Genomic DNA, 19,745 nt, shown 5'->3' with positions numbered 1-19,745 from the left:
GTGCTACACTGATTTCACCTGTATTTGCCATTGCTGGCTAGTTGTAAGCACTGTCTCAGCACCGTACCAGATATAATTGTTGAATGTGCAGGCCATGTATCAAGTTTTTCTGGTCAATTCGCATGCTTTTTTTTGGTATTAAAAGAAGGTTCAGAAGTGCTGCCTTCCTCATACCGTCCTTGCCCTGTGAGTTGGTGACATTGTCCCTGATGGCACTGGCAAGTAGTCAGGGCCAAATTTAACGGATTGCTAGCATGCGTCCAGACACAAAATTCTGAGGACAACTTGTAACGTATAGAATGTGAAAACGCTATTGTGAGATTCCTTAACATGTTTTCTCGAGTCTGTAATCATCATCATCATCACCACCACCATTTCCTCTTTGTGTCTTTTCTTCTCCCAGTGTTTGCAGTGCTCACACATTATTTGTTGGGACAGTGCCATATGATTGCAGGATTCAGTGAATGTCGCTGCAGTTTCATATTTAGCAAACCAGACATTTTGCAGAGACACACTTGGTTATCTGTTTAATTGCTACTTCTGTAATTAACATGCCCAAATTACTTATGTAAGCCTCAGAGCATATCTCACAAATTTCCACTGGCATTCTGGACACCCTGGGTTCAATATAATCCCAACCAGACAAAAATTCTCAAGGAATTTTTTTTTTGAACTCAATTACTTTCCTTTGTGAAAGCTTCTCCAAGGAATTGAGTGCCAACCTGAGAATCCTTTCATCTGTTTTTCATGTTGTTCTCTTAGAGGTCAGTCATTTTTCATTTTTAGCCCACCGGTCAGCCATGCTTAGAGCCCCTAGCTTTCCGCGATTCCGCAATTCCGCGAAAAATCGCGGAATTAAAGTGTTTTCGCGGAATTAAAAAGAAAACGTTTAAAGTGTGGCGCTACGTCCCCAAAACGATATATTCGGTGAAATGGGGAAAGTGGTATTTTCTATTAGCAATACCAAAATGGTTTCTATTGTCTGCAACATTTTCACCGTTGAAAATTTAAATTTGCAACTGCGTATTCCTACCTTATCAAATAATAAAAGTGGCTAGGTGGCGCAGCCTCCACCCAAATCAAGGGGCTTAGCCATAGCCACAGAAAGAGAACATTGCACACGACAAGGCCGGTCAGATTGCAAACAAATGAAGGGTGCAATGAGTGAAGCGGCTATCAAGGCGCTAGTATACTTGGAGAACTCTGACACTTGGAAGTTCTTGAAGAGTGTGAGGTGCTTGGATCCCCAGCAAGTTGCGTGTCTCTCAGAGAAGAGATCAGAGTTTGGGGCCGTTCGTGGATTTACAGCCCTAACTGCTGAATGGCAAGTCTTGAGGTCTTGGGCAGACTTCAGGTGCTGAAATCTGCCCAAGACGTCAAGTTTAGTGACTGGGGCACAATTTCTTTCTAAACAAGAAAAGCCAGGTGAAGATTTTGATGTCCTGGCTTTCTGGGCTGGGATGGAACACCTGGCTCCAACACTTTCTTCCACTGCCCTTAAATACCTGTCGGTGCCAATCAACTCTGTTGATGCAGAAAAGTCATTCAGTCGCTATGGTGACATCGTGCCTCACAAGCGCCATTCTCTTGGTGAAGAAAGCACAAAGCATCACCAGAGGCTCAGCCACAACAACTTCCTTCAGTTGTAAATAAAATCTAGCATGTTAGTGAAGTGTCTAATAAATGAACTGTTACAAGTACAGTCTCAACGGAAAAAGATTGACACAAGTGATTCATGACTAGAGCGGAATGATCGTGGCAGGCGGCGCGATTGTCATTTAGCGCTCCTACAGCGACAGCGCAAGTCACATTCCATTTTCTTAAGAAGGGGTGGTCGGCGCTAAGCACTCCCACAAACTGCTTGCAACTTATGTCGTGTGTCGTTCTGATAAACATTATTCGAACCACACCTGGTTTTAAACTCTTGCTTTCCTGTGACGTAAGCCCTGCCACCCACTGCGTTTGACAGTGCGTCGTCCAGAAAATATTTGCCGGTAAGGTAGCTGGCAGCTCTGGAAAAAAAAAAGAAATCATGTGCATAGGCATGTCTGTCGATAAGGAATGCACAAGCGTTTATGCAAGATGTGGGCTTTTGAATGGGCCGACAGCAGGATGGGCTGCTTTCTGCCAGCCACCCCTTCTTGGAAAATGGAACGTGCTTGCCACTCTCGCTATCGGCGCGCTGGGCAACGATTGCGCCACGTGTCGAGATTTTTCGGCTCCAGTCATGAATCACTTGTGCCAATCTTTTTCCGTTGAGACTGTACCTTATGCCGTTTCAATGTTGTCGCGGAATTTTGCAGATTCCCCTATCTAGAATCGCAGAATTTGAAATGTTCCACCGCAAAAAGTAAGGGGCCCTAGCCATGCTGTGGGCTATTTCTAGGCCACGACGACACCCGATTTTTTACCTACTGCATTTACTCAAGCTTTCGCATCTGAGAGTTACTAGTAATAAACAAGGAAAAAAGTACATCAGGGCACGCTCCAGAACAGTGCAAATAAGTTACCAATATTTGCAGGAGTGTTGTGAGCTGGGCTAGTTGGTTCTGTTCCATGACGGGTAATTGTTTGTGTCTTTCCCTTTTCCTGTGTTTGTCCAGTTTTCGCGCTGTTACCCATAATGTACCAATATTTTAGGTGCAGCATTTAGACTACAGGTGCCAATAGAAGGTGAAGTTCTGGTTGATTGAAACTGTTTAACGGAAGGTATTCATTTTATCAGCCGTTTTACCAAGCCCCAGCCAATTCCCCTCCTGTGGTACCGGGTACTGTACGCGTGCACGTATGTGTGTCTCAAGTGGAGCACATACAACTGGACTGTCCGTCTCGACATATGTGAACACCATACACATGAGCTGCCTGGTGCTGCCGAGTCAGCTGATGCGAATGTTCTGTGGATGCCAAAGCACCTCCAGGGATTAAAACTCCCATGGCTTCATAGGATAGGCATCAGCTTAATAGCTTTTAGCAAAAAAAATGGTAACAGAGGAGACCCTTTGTGTGCAGCACTATAGCCATGCCGTTCCTGAACAAGCCGTGATTGCGAAGCTTTTGGAGCCTCTTTACAAAGGAGAGCTAAATTCATGGTAATGCTGGCTGAAGTAACAGCAAGAGAAAAGTGGACAGCCCTCCGGAGCCGTCGCTGAAGTCACTGGTTCCAGTGAGAACTAGCTTCATACAGCTTTGCAAGTCGGGCCCCCCCCACCCCCTCCTGACCCCTGTACGCTTGTACGCTCCCCTTGTGTTCTGGCGTGTTTCCCAGACTCCTGAAAGCCAGAAGAAAATGTTGTGTGCCGCGATAGCTTGTTGTGGCAGTGTAAGGGAGTCTACAGGGAAAAGGCAGTAGTAGCTTTCAATCCTATGCTCGAACACCTGGCACCGTCTACTGTGCTTCCTGGTTAGTTGACGCAGAGTTGTGAAATATCTGGCGTAATAATAAAAACACATTTCTCTTAATTTTCAACTTTAAAAGTTCGCAGCTCTGTTAAGAGTTACTGTTAACTGTGTAGAAAGACAGAGCATGTTCGCACCAAAAGAACTTGACGGGGAGTCACCATAGTGAGGTGTAGTTGATGTTTCTGATTTTCAATGTGAATCCTAAATAAACTCTTCAGCACAGTGCAGCACAGTAAAATGCAGCACTGAGTGCGAGCTGAGAACATGGCAGTATGGTTTTACGATTTTTTTTTTAGATTTTTCATTCACGGTGAATTTTGCTACCACTGTATTATGTTTTGTTTTTGAATAAGATAAAAGTTACTGCATGGTTAGCATTCAAACTTTATTATGTCATATTTTATATTATAAGCTGCTTTTTAGAGGGTGACTAGCAACTGGTGAAGGGGTGTCAGCCCGTGTTGACGTAAAACAGAGCTCTGTGTCACTCAGAGAATTTATCAAAAAGACTCGGGGAAAACCTGGACAACTCAGGGAACTTGAAAATATCAACTTTGTAACAGACACCCTGGCCGTATATTATCTACTCTTCTTCTATTACCCTTAAAAAAAGAAGTTCCAATTTACTACAAGTTACAAGGACTTTATGTAGCAGTAATAAATCTTAAGATTAAAAAAAACAGAACTAGATCGACTCTCACAAAACTTCGAAAGCCAGAGTTCTCCCATAAGTGGGTTCTGCCTATTTTTTGTTAGTATTTTGGTCAAGAAAATTTAGCTTACGTATGTGGGCAAGGAAAATCTCAACAAGTTAGGAAATTCGAAAAGAGTCATCTCAGAGACACCCGGGTACAAACCCCCACGCAAAAAGTTTATAGTGAAGCAAGCGTTTGTTATAACAGAATTATTTGAAAATTTTTTGCATTGCTTGTGCGTAAATGGAAATTTTTACCTGCGCTAATAGTTGAGCTAACTCAAATTTGAGAGGAATCTTCCAAGGTCGAATACCTAAGCTTTCGCAAAGGAAGAAGTGGAGGGCATGAAATGCAACCTGATGATGTAAACGAACCTGTCTGAACTGTGTTGTTAGAGTGGCTGCCCTGGATAGGTAGGGGCCACAGGTGTGACCACTTAAAAAACTTAATTCCAATGTAAACGAGGGGGACACCAGGTTACACTTCTGACAAGGCAGACATAGAAATAGTGGAGTATAGATTCATTACTGAAACCATAGTAGCAAAGAATTAAGTGGATGCGATTCCTCAGTCCAGGAGCTCGGGTGATGACTTGGCGGTCTCTGCCGTGGAGTCCAGTAGTTGCTGATGTCCAGGTTAGTGCTGCTTTTCAGGTTCATCTGCAGCTCGAGGAGGGTAAAAAAGGAGAGGGAAGAGGTGGGATGGTTGGGTTGTCAGCACACCAGATAACTATATGGACATGGCTGCCTGGTTCAAAGAAATATCGCAGGCGTATAGTGTATAGTGTTGGACATCTGCGGTGCATCCAAAATAGGAAAGGATAAGCGCTCATCTGGATACTATGGGTAGTCTCCTCGTCCCAAACTACCCAAACAATATCCCGGATCCTGTTTGGATAGTTCGGGATAAGAAGACAGAAGGGCTCGTTGAGGGGCGTTGAGACGATTAGTGAAAGAAAAGCACCGATGCCACACGATGTCGCCAAAACAGTATGGGGGCCAAAATTCTGCCAAATTAGAATAGATCAAACGGATGCTTTACATTCTTCAATACATTGCCATAAATTTCCCTGCTACTACTTTGTACGTGCAAGTAAAGAATGGTGCTACATTGTGTCACCATGGCTGGCACACTTGCTGGCTGCATTCCATGAGCTAACGTAACATCTTTTTTTTCAAATAAAACTTAAATGTATGCACATTAATACACAGTGCTTTTGCATGGCTAAATAACACATAGCTTAGTGGCTTAACCTGGAGCTGCTACACTTGTTTCCCATGAATGTGTTCTTTCACAATTTTTGCCTTTGTAGACTTCATCAATACGTACCGCCGGTTGGCCAGCATGCCGCAATGGTATACAAGAACCATGCAGGCTGCACAAAATGTACGGTTGTATGCTGCAAACTGTGCATGCATGCTGAAGCTATCAGGTTAGTTTCAATGAATTTTTCAGTCCTTAAATCGGACAGTGAAGAAAAAAACGGAACGGGGGATGGGGGAGGCAGGGCGGCATCCTCCGTTAGTTTTGCAGTCACAACAACAGTGAAACTAACTTCAAGAACCCAGTGTAACACAACCACGAAAAGGTGAAATGATTTAATTGAGTACCCTGGCTTATTGCATCCTGGCTCCACAGATCCTAGCCTGCCACAATAAAATAGTGGAGTACAGGAGAAATGAACATCAGCTTCAAGTGGCCATTTCTGAAGGAACCAAACACAGTTTGTCAACTAACAAACCCAAGAACAAACGATGGAATGTTCCACGAAGTTAGTAATGCAACCTTGTTATGCCCTGTTCCTGTTCAAGCTGGTAATTGCCTGGCATGCGTCGGAGTGCAAGGGCCTTTTGGACGTGATATATTCTCAAGATAATTAGCTGCTGCCGTTAAGCCAGCTGTATGCCATTTTTGGCGTCCAGCTTTCTCGCACTGCTTCGGTGCTCTGCAAACTAGACTACTTAGTCAAAAGGCTCTTCTGTGGGGCAACCTCCTTGCACCACCGCCACAACATCTGGCAATAACAAACAAGGAATGAATTCTGCAGAGCCTTTGAAGTTTGTGCGGATTTTGGGTTCCACTATTTTAATGCAAGAAAATGTGGAAGTGGGGAGTGCTAGAAAATACAAGTACTCGTACCAAGCCAATTTAGAACAAGTTTAACAAGTGTTACACGCAGAACATCGTGCACTTTGAAAGGATGAACCAAACACAACAACCAAACTGCGGCTAAAGAAAGCCACAACTTCGTGAGTGTTAAACAGTAAGAAAAATCAAGTTTATGTAAGCAGCTATAACATTGACTAAAGTTTATTTCTTCTCAGATAGGATAACGATTTCTTGTTGTATAAGCACACTATGATTGCGCAGACTTGGACTGTTCCTACCTTGAGAAAGCATTGAATGAGGCAACAAGTGACGTGGTTCCTGCACATATGTCACGACACTGTAGCAATTCCCCCAGCATCAATTTAGCTTAAGTATTGCACAAACATTGGCTCGCTGCAGACAGACAATGTTCTGAAGCAACCCTGCGAACGAGCAAGCAAGGGGCGCTTGGACAGAAACATGAGCATGCCGACATCCACAGCATCGCTTGCACCTCTGGTCCGGCAGCTGATCGGTGCAGCTTCAGGAATTCTCGCGTTGCCGCCTCGCCAAGTTTGCTGAGGCAAGCCGGCAAGCCAGAAAAGTGACGTCACCAGGAGCTGTCACGTGACATTATGATTTCGGAGTTCCAAACGGTGGCGAAAATGCTCTCCCCGCCCAGACCAACCGGAACATCTTTACATCAGTCCCAAAACCCGTGACGTGATACACACGCCAGAGCAGCGTGTGCCAACTGCAGCGAGGACGTTGGCCGTGTCACAGGAGCCCTCACGTCGGCAGTTTGAGGCCAGAGGAGTAGATGGCGTCATGCTGATGCCGATTGCAGAAGGGTATCCGTTTTGAGCTTTCTCAAGTGCCCAAAGATCGAAATGCATTTAAAATCTGTTATGCTGAACGGTTACTTTTGAAACTTGCTGGGAGATATCTCCATGTAAAACGGAAGCCTTTTACATAGTTATCTCAGCTTTGAAATTTGGTGCCAGCACTCCTTTAAGATATCGGGTCTTGAGAGTAGAAATTGATATTCGCACCCATTAAGAACTAAGCTGTCGATCTAAGAGCTTTGACCTTTGTATGTCATTTTGGTTTTTATTCATTCATCGTAAAGTGGTCTCTTTCAATCGAAGCCGTGTATTTGAACTGGTCTCCCTTTAAGAATATCCTTTTTCAGACACGAGTGATTTGTTTATAACAGACATGGCAGCTCCCCTATCAATTCATGCCCTGATGTCATGGCCATTAACTTTTAAAGTTACGAAAAGGTTTATTGTGGTAAGGTAGACAGCCTAAATTTTTGTCATCGGGTGGAACTGAACACCCTCACTTATTATTTTTTTTTTCCAAATTGCTTAGGCAACACTATGTACTTCAATTTGACGCGCCCATCCGGGATAATATTGTCATTGTAGGGGGACGCAAGGTTTACGATGCCATGCCCTCTGTACAAATTCTTTGTGTACCTTATGCATAGAGCCTTATGGCACTTCAGAAGTTACAGACCTCTGTGACGCTTCCCCAGTTTCGAAACTGAAACTTTGCGTACCTTACTTTGACTTTTACGAGATAATGGATAGGTAACTTCAAACTATATATTCGTACATGCTTGCTATTTATGATGTAGAAGCATAGGAGGTTCCACGTGCAGTTTCTTGCCTTGGGACCTCCTCTAGTATACCTACATTATGTGATCGCACATCATTGTATTTTTGAAATAAACTCTGAAACTTTGTTTGTCCAGCATACCCCATGTTACTTTCTACTGCAACAAAAACAAGCCAGGTACACATGCAGTCGAAAACAAAGCAAAGGCGGACGGCGGTCCGGCGCAGTATGGTGGCGGGAAATTTGAATTGCATTGGGTGGTAGCAGTGAGCGGATGACGACGCTGCAGCCCATTATGGCGAATCACTGCTCTCCACTTCTGACCGCTTGCACATTGAGTGGAACGGCTTTAAGTTTTTTACAAGGTGGATGGAAGAATAGCTATTGAAGCTTTTGTCTGCATCTAGGAGACCGACAGTAAATAAGGCTACGCAGTCCAATGCAGAGCCTAACTGCGCACTAACATTTGCTTGAAGACCTGTCTGTGTTATGTCATGGCCGACGTCACAAGACACGATTTGGCAGGGGAACCAAAATTTTAACTTCAGTTGATTACTTTCTTAGTGAATAAAGCATCGTTTGCTAGCAGACAAGCTGAATCTTTCGAATGAAACAAACTCGTAATTTGTCTGCTTAAGGTCGTAGGAGCATATTTCGCGAGGCCTTCCTTCGTACTGTCACCAAGGGGCAACTCTGAACGCTACGCTGCTCTGTTGACGTGCGCCGTATCACATGCGCTCCACTTGGAGTTAGTTTTTTTGATGACATCAGACGCCTTCCTGCTCAGCTTTTGGTGATTTGTTGGCCGGAAGGGTTCACCTCAGGTCACGGAGCAAGAAGTATTTGGGGAGGGGAATCCTCTGGGCTGGGACAGCGCGGGCGGCGCGTTAATGTCACTCTCTGGTGAGCAGGAAATGCAGGTTGTGGAGCGGCACAACAGATCACGCGTCAAGCGCGTTGCCATAGTTAACACGTTCTTCTACGGACGCGACGCACAAAAATCGAAATATCATCGAATATGTTGTGAAAATTGCCAGATTTCTTTCTGTAAAATAGACAAATAGCAGTGCTGGACATTTTAGCTGCAGTTAATAATAAATACTGCCCTAGTTACAAGCCGTACAGTGCTTGAAACGAAGCACCCGAAGGAATCCCGGAGCAGACGTCTGCCGACGCCGCCTTTTCGCCACGAGTGGTTCACTCTTGCCGCTCCCCCTTCTCGCGGGCTTCTCAGATTTGCACGTGCTTTTCATGTTGCAGAGGCAGCGCGGAAAAGTTATGACAGTCTAAATATGAGCTAATGGCATAGAAGATAAGAACCATAATTTGCTGAAACTAATCATATACTCAGCTTCTCAAACACGTTTTTTTATTGTAGGTTTTGCATTCTAAAAAAAAAATCAAAGCCCCTTCGTCTAACGACAAGGATGTTTAAAATGCGAAGATTTCTTCCGCTGCAAACCGACTGCAATGAAAGTTCAGTCGCACGAGGGATTCGTAAGCATCGTCTGCCCATGACAGCAGCTGGCTATGCAATGACTGACCTTGAACCGGCGAGCCTTTTTGGAAAGCACGCAGCGCGCATTTTCCCTTTGGCACCTTGCGACAGAGGGCGCGTCGGTGCCGTGCCCGGTTAGTGCCCAGCGCCGTGACCTTACCGCGCGGCCGGAGCAAGCCCGGTTGTGCCTCCTTATAAATTCTTGCTCCGTGCCTCGGGTATTGAACTCGGACAAAGACTAAACTTTCGCGAAGGCTTCCCCAACTTGAAGCATGTATGCTGAATGCCCTCCAACAAAGAAATTGCCGCACACTTAGGCGATGCAGGAATCAGCAGAAAATTCATAGTCCCCGGTTAGTGGAACTGTCTGATTAGCAAGCACTCAGAAAGGTATTGGGATGAGCCAAACTTGAGCTTGAAGAACCAGCTACGGTGCTCAACGAGGTAGGAGCAGTTAGAACTCACGGCCTCCTACTTTCATCAAAGCGGACACCCGTACAATCCGACTTCGGTTCATCTCCTCCTTGGTCGCAGACTCATGCATTTATGCCGTGTTAGAACACGCTCGGAAAAGGCCCTAGTCACCCTTATGTGCCACAGATGCCAGGTGGCAATACTGTTACGGAGATTTTAAGTGCAGAGCACTTTAGGGGCTCGCCTTGTAGTCGTAGCTCGCTCGCTGGACCCAAGTAAAGTCACATGGCGTTCCGTCGTAACGGCTGTCGTAGCGGCGTAGCCCAGAGGCTTCGAAAGCCAAGCAGTTTATATAGTCATAAGCATTTGAAACTCGTGGACCGCTGGCGCTCATCATACATCTCCCCATTGCTTAGCACAAAGAAAACTTTAGGTAATTTTGAAGCAAAATATACATAATTAATCGGCAGTGCCCGTGTTCATTTAGTTGGAAACGCTCGTTGGGTTGGTTTTTACGATAGTAAGCGAAAAAAAAGTGGCAGTGCAACGCCGGCACCCGCGGGAGGAAAAGCAAGAGTAAAAAGAACACAACTCGGCGCAGTTTCAGACAGGGGGCGCGCGAGCACTGCGAAGGCGGGAAATTTGAATTGCATTGGGTGGTAGCAGTGAGCAGATAACGGCGCTACAGCCCATTATGGTGAATCACTGCTCTCCCCTTCCGACAGCTTTCACATTGAGTGGAACGGCTTAAATTTTTTACAAGGTGGTTCGAATAGCTATTGAAGGCATTAAAGTCTGCCTACTTTGCAAGGAAGAAAACAGTCAGCAAAGTTGGAGTGAGAGGCGAAATACAAAACTACCAACTGACACCCCACAAAACGTGGAAGCTACCTAGAGTCCAGGAGGCTTACAAAAGCACTGACCATTTTATTTCTTCTCGTTAGACTAATTTTTACAGAATAGACTTGGTAAAGTCAGAGCCGCACAAGATGGCTTTACCTTTTCGAAATTCCGGCCTCCCCATTTTTCCGTGCCCTGGAATGTGTAAAAAAAAAAAAACGTTGTCATACTCTTTTGGAGCATGCCTTCTCATGTTTCGCCACTTCCAAGCTCGCTGTTACTGCACTCCAGCACAGAGCACCTGACCTGGAAAACATGAAAATAAATGCTTTTCTTGTTGTTTTGGTTCCCCGACTAGCTCAATTTCTCGGTTCCTGCTACATAAGCTCTCACAACACAGACGTAAACTGGTGCTAACTATCAAGTTTGTTTTTGCACTTACTATAAACGAAGCATCACATTGAGAAATGGGGGAGAAGCCATGACAGCTGCCTCCTTTATCTTTTTTCATTATAGTTTGCATTCACTTCAATTCATCTTGCAAACATCGGTGGGAAGCTGGCGTCAGTTTGGCTAACATGTTTTTCCGTTCTCCGAATGTGTTCTAGCCGTCTTAAATTTATCTGTACAAGGAGCACAAGCAACAAGCACCGAACATCAACTGTTGCTTGAAAACAGAAGGCACAATTGCAGTGGGATATTATTACATAACAGACAATATCACTTTGCGATTGTGTCCAAATGCATGCACTGTGTGTATGTCTATCGGTATTACATAACAGACATACAAATATAGACATACACACAGCACATGCATTTGCAGGACCCTAAATGGTGAAATATCGCAAACCCTTTGAAACAAGCTTGTGTTTCTTGTTCCAGTCTGGAGAGCTGCAGCTTATGTTCAACTCTACAAGCTAGTGGGCCAGCCCTGGTCACAACACACTTGTGACCAACACAAGGTGCTACTGCCTGCCACTGCTCGCACCCACAACCCTACTTCCTGCGCTAGTGAGGGGCAATTGTCAGCCAGCTTTTGGGGCCACGATGGGAAAGGAAGGAGAAAATTTTCGCTCGGAGCCAGGCTTTGTTCCATGATAAAATTGAATTTAATGGCCCCCTTCAAAAGCCCCCAAACTCTTGGCATGGTCGGTGCGCCGCAACAACCGCCACAGAGACCTTGCCCTCCTCCAGTCACGTTGGGCGAGTGTCCACACACCCGTGGTGGTGCTCCTTCCGCTCGTGTGCCTGCCGCTCGAGGAGGTGCGCGAAGGCCTCGGGGCAGAAGCGGCAGCGGAAGAGCCTCTGGCCCGTGTGGGTGCGCACGTGGCTGACCAAAGTGTTCTTCTGGGCAAAGGCCCTGGGGCACAGGTGGCAGCGGAAGGGGCGCTCGCCCGTGTGGACGTGCAGGTGCCTGACCAGGTTGTTCCTCTGTGTGAAGGCCTTGCCGCAGTGGCTGCACTGGTGGGGGCGCTCGCCCGTGTGCGTGCGCTCGTGGGTCTTCAGCTGGCTCGGCCATAATGCTACGTAGCTGCACCACTGACACTGCAGCTGCCTCTGGTCACCCACGGAGGGAGAAGGGGGGGAGGAAGGGCCTGCAATAGGAAGAGAGGGGAACCACTGAGAGCCCTTCCTGCAGCAAACACAGAGGCAGTGCACTAGCAGCGAGGCAGAAGGGGAAAGGAGAAAGATCAAACATGGAGAGAGCAGGGAGCATCTCCGTTGGTGCCAAATGAGCTGCCCTGATGAGCCTTGGCACTGCCCCGCAACGGAGGCAAGCCCTCCGCTTCCTTGACGGCCCGGAGGTCTGCCGCTCAAGGGGCTTCAGAAGCTTCAAAATCACCGCTGGTTCAGGAATGGTACATACGGGGCTTTCGCACTAAAGAGGCCTCCTGTGACAGCACACTTTGGCAAGATTCCCTTTGCCTGCGGGTGCAAGCCTGCCGCTTCCTGCACACACCCAGCGCCACCTGCCTGTTCGCTTCAATTACGCCTTCACTTTTTGAGAGCAACTGCTAGGAGCGCTCTGCTGTACTGCCTCAGCACACAGGGGATGGAATCGCAGGTTTTTAAATGCACAGCCTGGCTTTGAGCTGCAGCAGAGCCAAGGGTTTTGAAATACTCATGATGTTTCTCAACTGTTGTTCTCTTGGCTCAATCCTATCCCTTGCCTTCAGAAATACAGGTGGTGTGATATCCTTTAGGTCATTTTAACAACGGGACGCCGCACATCAACACGGTCCATTTACGTTCTGCAACGCACGGGAAGTGCCTGGCTTGTACCTATGTCGAAATGAAATATCGACACGCTTTGCCCTGAAAAATGGTAAGCTCACACCTACACAGAAATTTTAATAATTTTCGTTTTTTTTTTACCCGCATTGCTGGGGTCACGGTTATCAGCCACTACACAGACACCCAATATGACCAGCCCCTTTTTAAGCGGTTCCCATCGCCTCATGATGGCTGCTCCTGCCCCAGACTGCATGCCGTACTTCCACGGACAGACATCCCATTCAAAAAAAGAAAACACAGTTGCGAAGACTTAGAACCAACAGCGTGTGGTGCAGCCGAAAGAACCACAGTTGCTGTACTGCCACTGCTAGGCTGATCACCTCGGCACTGTTCACCATGTTCGGTGTCGATAACACGCACAGCTATCAGGTAATCTGACAGAATGAGATGACAGTGAGTAGCAGGAAAGAAAAAGAAAAAACAGCTGTCGCCTTCCTGCATATTGCTTCTCAACAGGAAATCATATGCAGTAGGATTAGGTTAAAACAGTCATGGTTCTCTATCTGCTACCCCTCAGAGTTTCCTCTTACAAGAGGCAATACATGCTTTAATAGCAACATGAGGAAAAAGGGGCAAAAACAAGCAATGACGCGTCTTTGTACTATGATGGAAATTTTGGGTTGGTTAATGACCCAACAGTTTAAAACCTGAGTAGAAATATTGTAATCAATTGGTTACAGGTTGACTTGACTGCTTTTTAGAAATCACTGCGCAATGCAAGAGAGGTGAGCCTGCAATGATGACCAAAGAAAGTTGACCCACATTCACAACCAAAGGACGTTCACATGAAATCGCCACCGCACACAACCTGGCATGTTCACTCGGTATTTCTTGCCCTCATGTGACGTCTAACAATGAGGAGGTCACCTATTTGGGCCAATGTACATTGGAATAAACATAGGAATATATACTTCAGGTGACACATAGTTAAGATGGGCACGTGCTTTTCTCCACGCATCATCATGCCATAGCATGCAGGCCTAATTTCCTTGCAAAAATTATAACTTTCACCAGCACACAATCTTCCCTACGAAGTAAGTGTATACGAGTACCAAGGGAACAACACATGATAAGCCACGTACACTTGGGAAACAGAAGAAAATGCAGGTGCCAGGTGTCATTTTAAACCAGCCTGTTCCCCCGTACACTTCAATGTGGCAATTTTTACGGTATAGTGTGCATGTTCATGGATGTCAGACACAGAGGCTTGGCAGGATCCCACAGTGGCAGCTTACAGTTCCACAAATCAGAACAGAGTGTTTGCTCAGGTTTACTACACAAAACCGCAACAAAACGTTTCAGTAATACAAGACGCTGCATCCACCCCCAAATTTACTTCTTATAGATTGCTCACTTCAGGATCTGTATATTTATGCATGAGCCACGTACACTTGAGAAACAGAAGAAATGCAGGTGCCAGGTGTCATTTTTAAATGAGCCTGTTCCACCGTAAAAATCAACGTGGCAATTTTTACGGTATAGTGTGCATGTTCATGAATGTCAGACACAGAGGCTTGGCAGGCTCCCACAGTGGCAGCTTACAGTTCCACAAATCAGAACAGAGTGTTTGCTCAGGTTTACTTCACAAAACCGCAACAAATTTTTATGCTAACGGAAGCGGCGTCGACCCCCAAATTTACATCTTATAGATTGCTCACTTCAGGATCTGTATGTTTATGCATGAGGTAGCAGCACAGCTGAGATGTCTTTTGGAGAGGCAAGCCAGCTGAAGTTCAATGCATTTGAGTTATTGCGTATGTGACACATGTCACGTAACATGAAGATACGGAGGTGCAAATGGAGGACTTGAGAAATCTCTTGGGGGATGGGGAGGGGATGGGGAACGACTGAGCAACGATGACACTGTGCCTGGGAGACAGCTATCACGAGCCAGATTGCATCCATTTCTTTTTGCAGGCATTTCTTTGAGAAAAGAAAACACCTGTGGCCATTGAGGTACTTCTTTGGTAATTCATAGTATACATAGAATATCAGGTCCACTAGAAACGTTCAGAGAGTGAAAGGACAAGACAAAGCGATGAGTGGTGGCTTTGCGTGTTTTTGATACAATATGGTGTCGCATGGCAGAGCAATCGGCGACAGTTCTCTGCGAGGCTAAGCCAACTTCAGCAAACAGCACTGAATGCTACTATGTACTACCACTACACAGGTACACAATGATGCCAACAGCCCTTGAAGTTTATATTTCCCATTTAAGTGAATGCGTCAAGGAGACGGAAACAAACCATACAAGAATGGGGAGGAGATATGACTCCTGATGTATACAACCAGTGCTTGGTATTAACCAGAGTCCTTCAATGCTTTACTGGTCACGATTCTGCTCCGTAACTAAACGGGAGAGCTTCATATGCTGCGTTTGGCCGCCACGCCGTGGCGCCACCATCTCACTGAGGTCACTCCTCGGGCGCCGTTGCGCTGGCTCGAATGGCAGAGCCGCGGCGAGGTGTGTTTGTTTTGTGCGGGAAAAAGATGTAACGTGCATCTTGCGCTGTTGTGATACGACTTAAGTAGTGCAACGACGATGCCGAACACGTGTTGCGTCCCAGGATGTCGTTCCTTGTACAATGATACAACAGAAAATGTTTCCTTGTTCTGTTTACCGAGCGACGGGGAGCTGCATGAGAAATGGAGGCGCGCTATTCCAAGGCAAGACACGGGAGATTTCAGCTTCGATTATAAGTCTGTGACTGTGTGGGAATGAAAAAAGCAATGTACCCTTTTGAGAGCATCCTGCAACTATAATTGTACAAGGCTACCTTAAAGCCGGATTTTTGTCAGATCAGTCAGGTAGTAGCGGTGCTTCATTACCTGTTTGCAAACTTGTATTACTTTGCGCTGAGGCTCGCATATAAAAAAAAACTTTGGGACGTCCGTGTGCTTTCATGTTTCATATTTCCGCGAATTATCCCTTAAGGTTCGTTTTGTTTTTTTTTGTAACCGCGCGTGGCTGCTAACGGTTTTCTTATCTGGCGTTTCAACCGGAGAGCCCGTTTGCTCTTGTTGTCGTACGTGCCGTCGGGCAACATTGTTTGATATGTAAAGGGTGTCACCTTGTCGCTAAATTCATTTTTTGTTTCTTCGACAATGTTCTCGGTCCTATTTCCATGGACCTTAAATTTTCGTTTCGAGAGTAATGCATGCATACCAAACGCCGCGCAGCTCACGTTATCGACGTTCATCTGTGCACGTCACACTGCGGACTGCTTCTTCGACGTTTGTGTTTCATTCTAGTCTTTTGTGGGGCAGGAGGTCGATTACTAAACTTCGTTCAGAAAAGCTTTGCGTCGTTCTTGCCTACGTGGCAATATTCTGTTTTCTCCGTGTGCTGCCCATCGCAGCGCAAAAAAATAAATTTTTGTACTCTGGACAACGCTCTTTTGTCTCCCGTCGTAATATTGAAATTTTTTTGTTGCGTGTGATAAAATCAGTTTTATTGTTATTTTTTCGCTTCTTTTTTTTGCAAGGATTGCAAAGCATGGAAGCGGAAAGACACACGGTGCAACATATAGCCCTCGTGTTTTGATCCTTCGGGTTTCTGCAGCGTTTTTAGATGTTCTCAATTATGTACCAACTTATCAAAACGACTATCTCTTTTAGCGTTCTGTGCATTCCAGAGCAACACACGGGTTCATTATTAGCGTAGTCTGAACGACGCGTACTTCGATTCTTTCAGTTTTTTTTATTGCATTATCAATAGGCCTGCAGCTGTCCGTGACTACGGAGCTACCGTATGTGTGGTATTTACTACTTTTGCTTTAAGAAAATAAGCAATAGAGATTTAAAAATCCGTAAATACGACGGCACAGCGCTTGTGCCAGAAGATGCAGAAGCCGTTGCCGTTCCCGGCCGAAGTCTACGGTAATTTACTTGGAAAAATAAAACCGCATTGAAGGAAGGTGATATACCCAATGACTGGACTATTCATCGCTAACTACTACGAAAAAAAGCACACTTAATCAGCGCGCAGACACCAAAAGAGGGAGCATTTGCACGCCAAGAAGTGGCCAATTTACCGCATGTGCGGCGGCTGGATGCCCTTCGTGCGGCGGTGGCGCCTGTAGTGGCGCCCGCGGTCAATATATGAAATGAGCGCCGAAGTTTCGTGACCAGTAATGCATTGCAGGACTCTGGTATAACTAACATGCACCCCCCCCCCAATTCCCCAGCGCTACTCCTCTTTTTTTTCCCTTATGGTTAGCACTTGTTTCTGCAATTCATTAGCAAAAGGGTAGAAACAAACTTGAGTAGGTAGGTATTTGGCTGTCAATTGATGTCTCTGTGTTTCTTTATTTCTCAATGTTTCTAGCTGCCCCTTTACATTATCTTTACAAGAAGCACACAGCCAAGCAGTCGACTTCAGCTTGTGCCGACTAAATGAAGGCACCATCACGGTGGGGTCATGTCTACAGAGTTCCCTCACTCTCTGAATGTTTCTAGCTGCCCCTTAAAAGTATCTGTACAAGCAGCACACAGGTCCAGCACTGGACGTCAACTGCTGCTTACCGACAGAAGGCACCATCATGGAGGGAAATTACACGAGTGATGTATGCATGCACTGCATGCATATGAAGTTTCCACCACCTTGCCTGTTTCCTTCTGCAGAACGGTGGTGTGCGTTCAAGTAGGCACTATGTGCTGGTGGGCCATCCCCCATCATGAGATGCTCGAGACAAACACAGGGCGCCACTGTCTGCCACAGTTCCCACCCACAATCACATTTCCCGCACTGGCACGGAGCAATGGTCACTTGGCTGGCAAGGCGACAATGTTACGACAAACGTGGAAATCTTCGCTCGGGCTAAGACGTCATTGTAGAACGGAACAGACTCTCTCCCTGAGCTTCCTACTTCTTGGCGTGCTACACAACCATTCCCTTTAACGACCAGCAAGACAGGGCTCACTTCCCTCTGATCTTACTGGAGCGACTGTATGTACGCACACACGCGGCTGGGTCATTCCCGTTCCGCTGCACTACTGGCGGTTGCTGTGCTCCTTCTCCTCGTGCTTCTTCTGCTGGGGGCGGTACTTGAAGGCCTGGGGGCAGAAGCGGCAGTGGAAGGGCCTCTCCCCCGTGTGGCAGAGCAAGTGGGTGTTCAGGCTGTTATTGTGGGCGAAGGCCGCAGGGCACAGGCTGCACCGGTAGGGACGCTCACCCGTGTGCGTGCACCGGTGAACTTCCAGGTGGTCCTTCCGCACGAAGGCCTTGCCGCAGTGGCTGCACTTGTAGGGGCGCTCGCCCGTGTGGGTGCGCCTGTGGCTCTCCAACTTGCTTAAGGCCGGTGCCATGTAGCTGCACTGCGGACAGCTGAACATCCGACGAACTGGCGGGAGGCCGCCCCTGCGGCCTCCTGGGAAGGGAAGGGAGGAGGAGCCTGCAACATGAAGGGAGCGGGAAACACTGAGAGCCTTTCCTTTGGCAAATGAGGCAGCAGCGCATCAACAGCGAGGTGGAAAAACCAACACAGAAGAGAAGGCAGCGTCTCTGATGGTGCCAAACAAGCCACTCTGCTAGGCCTAATGTGCACGGGCATTGCCTAGCAACGCACAGGAGCCCTCGTCTTTCTCGCTGGCTTTGCAGTCTCGCTCAGGAGCATTTGAAAATTCCAAAATCATGGTTTTTCCTTTTTTTTTGAGGGCGGCACATTTAATGCTAGCACTAAACTTATTTCGATATCGCTGCTTCCGCTGAAAGCTGCAAAGTTCACGCCTACCCAAAAATTCTGCAGGTTTTCTTGCCACACTGCGGGTGTCCCAAAATGCAACCTTTGCCAAGTGGCCATTCAATTCGACAGGTTCTTTCTAAGCAAGTTCACATCACCTCATTGAGCTGTTCCTGCCTCAATCTCAATTGCCGAATTCTGCGTACAACACTTGTCAAACAACAACAACAAAAAACAGCTTAGAAGACTTGGAAACAGCAGTTGTGACGTAACCGAAGCCAGCATGGCTGCTCTACTAGTTCCACTAGATTGAGAATCTCGGCAGTGTTCACCAAGTTTGGTGTAGATAACATGTCCAGCCATCAGGTTATCTGACAGCTTGAGATGACAGCAAGTAGCAGGAAAGAAAAACAAAACCTGTCACATCCCTGTGCTCTGCTTTTCGACTGCAAAGCATGCGATACAATGAAGTTAAAACAGTCATTTTTACACCATGATTGCAATTTCGGTTTGATTATTAACACAAATGTTTAAAACCTGAAAAAATGAATACCATATTCACTCAGTTATAGGTTGACTGCATTTTTTCGAAGGTACACAGACAGCAAAGAAGTCAGCCCGCTGTCATGACCAAAAAAAGTGAGCCCACAGTTGCAACTAAGAGCGGCCAGCATGAACTTGTCACCCCACAACCTGGCATATTCAGATGGTATTTTACTTTTGCACAGCTGTTAGCAATGACGAATGGCCTACTTGAGGGCGATGTATATTTGAATAACACAGGCATACATTAACTAGGGCACATGCCTTTTTTCACACATGGCCACGCCGTAGCATGTAGGCATAATTTCCTTGCTGCTGCAAAAGAGACAACTTTCAACAGCGTACAATCTTCCACCGAAGTAAGTGTATACAGTTGTCGTGGAAACAACACATGGTACATCACGTGAGAAACTCTGAAGAGAATGCATGTGCCTGATGTCACTTTTGAAGCAGCCTGTTCCACAGTGAACCTCAATGTGTGCAATTTCCCAGTTTTGTGTGCACATCCATGCATGTCAGACAGGCAGGCTTGGCAGGTTCCAAGCATGGCAGCTCACGCCTCTATAAACCAGAACGATGCGAGACCACAGCTTTACTATAAAAATGCAACAATGCCTGAAGAAGCTGGATAGACACACAAATTTACTTCTTTAAAAGTGATTGATTGAT

At 46.3% G+C, this 19,745-nt stretch overlaps 1 protein-coding gene across 3 annotated transcripts; it reads right to left on the bottom strand.

The window, feature by feature from the left end:
* Positions 1-4,077: 4,077 nt before the first annotated feature.
* Positions 4,078-19,423, bottom strand: LOC144179188 (zinc finger protein 335-like). 3 transcript variants are annotated; one of them, XR_013324178.1, is made up of 4 exons: positions 18,027-19,423; positions 11,737-12,152; positions 10,717-10,752; positions 4,078-4,753 (listed from the first exon to the last, which is right to left on the bottom strand). XR_013324178.1 is itself a non-coding variant. In XM_077707441.1 (4 exons), the coding sequence occupies exons 1-4, from the start codon at positions 18,184-18,186 to the stop codon at positions 4,750-4,752; spliced, it is 576 nt and encodes a 191-aa protein (XP_077563567.1). In that variant the 5' UTR covers positions 18,187-19,423; the 3' UTR covers positions 4,078-4,749. The 3 variants fall into 3 exon arrangements, 2 of the variants coding, with proteins under 2 accessions (XP_077563567.1, XP_077563568.1); XM_077707441.1 differs by having other exon boundaries at positions 11,777-12,152; XM_077707442.1 differs by lacking the exon at positions 18,027-19,423 and adding an exon at positions 17,377-18,014 and having other exon boundaries at positions 11,777-12,152.
* Positions 19,424-19,745: the final 322 nt, after the last annotated feature.

The sequence above is a fragment of the Haemaphysalis longicornis genome, unplaced genomic scaffold (genome assembly GCF_048455015.1).
Source record: "Haemaphysalis longicornis isolate Haplotype H1 unplaced genomic scaffold, Haemaphysalis longicornis Haplotype H1 scaffold_4, whole genome shotgun sequence".
In the NCBI taxonomy this organism is placed as follows: domain Eukaryota; kingdom Metazoa; phylum Arthropoda; class Arachnida; order Ixodida; family Ixodidae; genus Haemaphysalis; species Haemaphysalis longicornis.
This window is presented reverse-complemented; position numbering and strand designations above follow the sequence as displayed.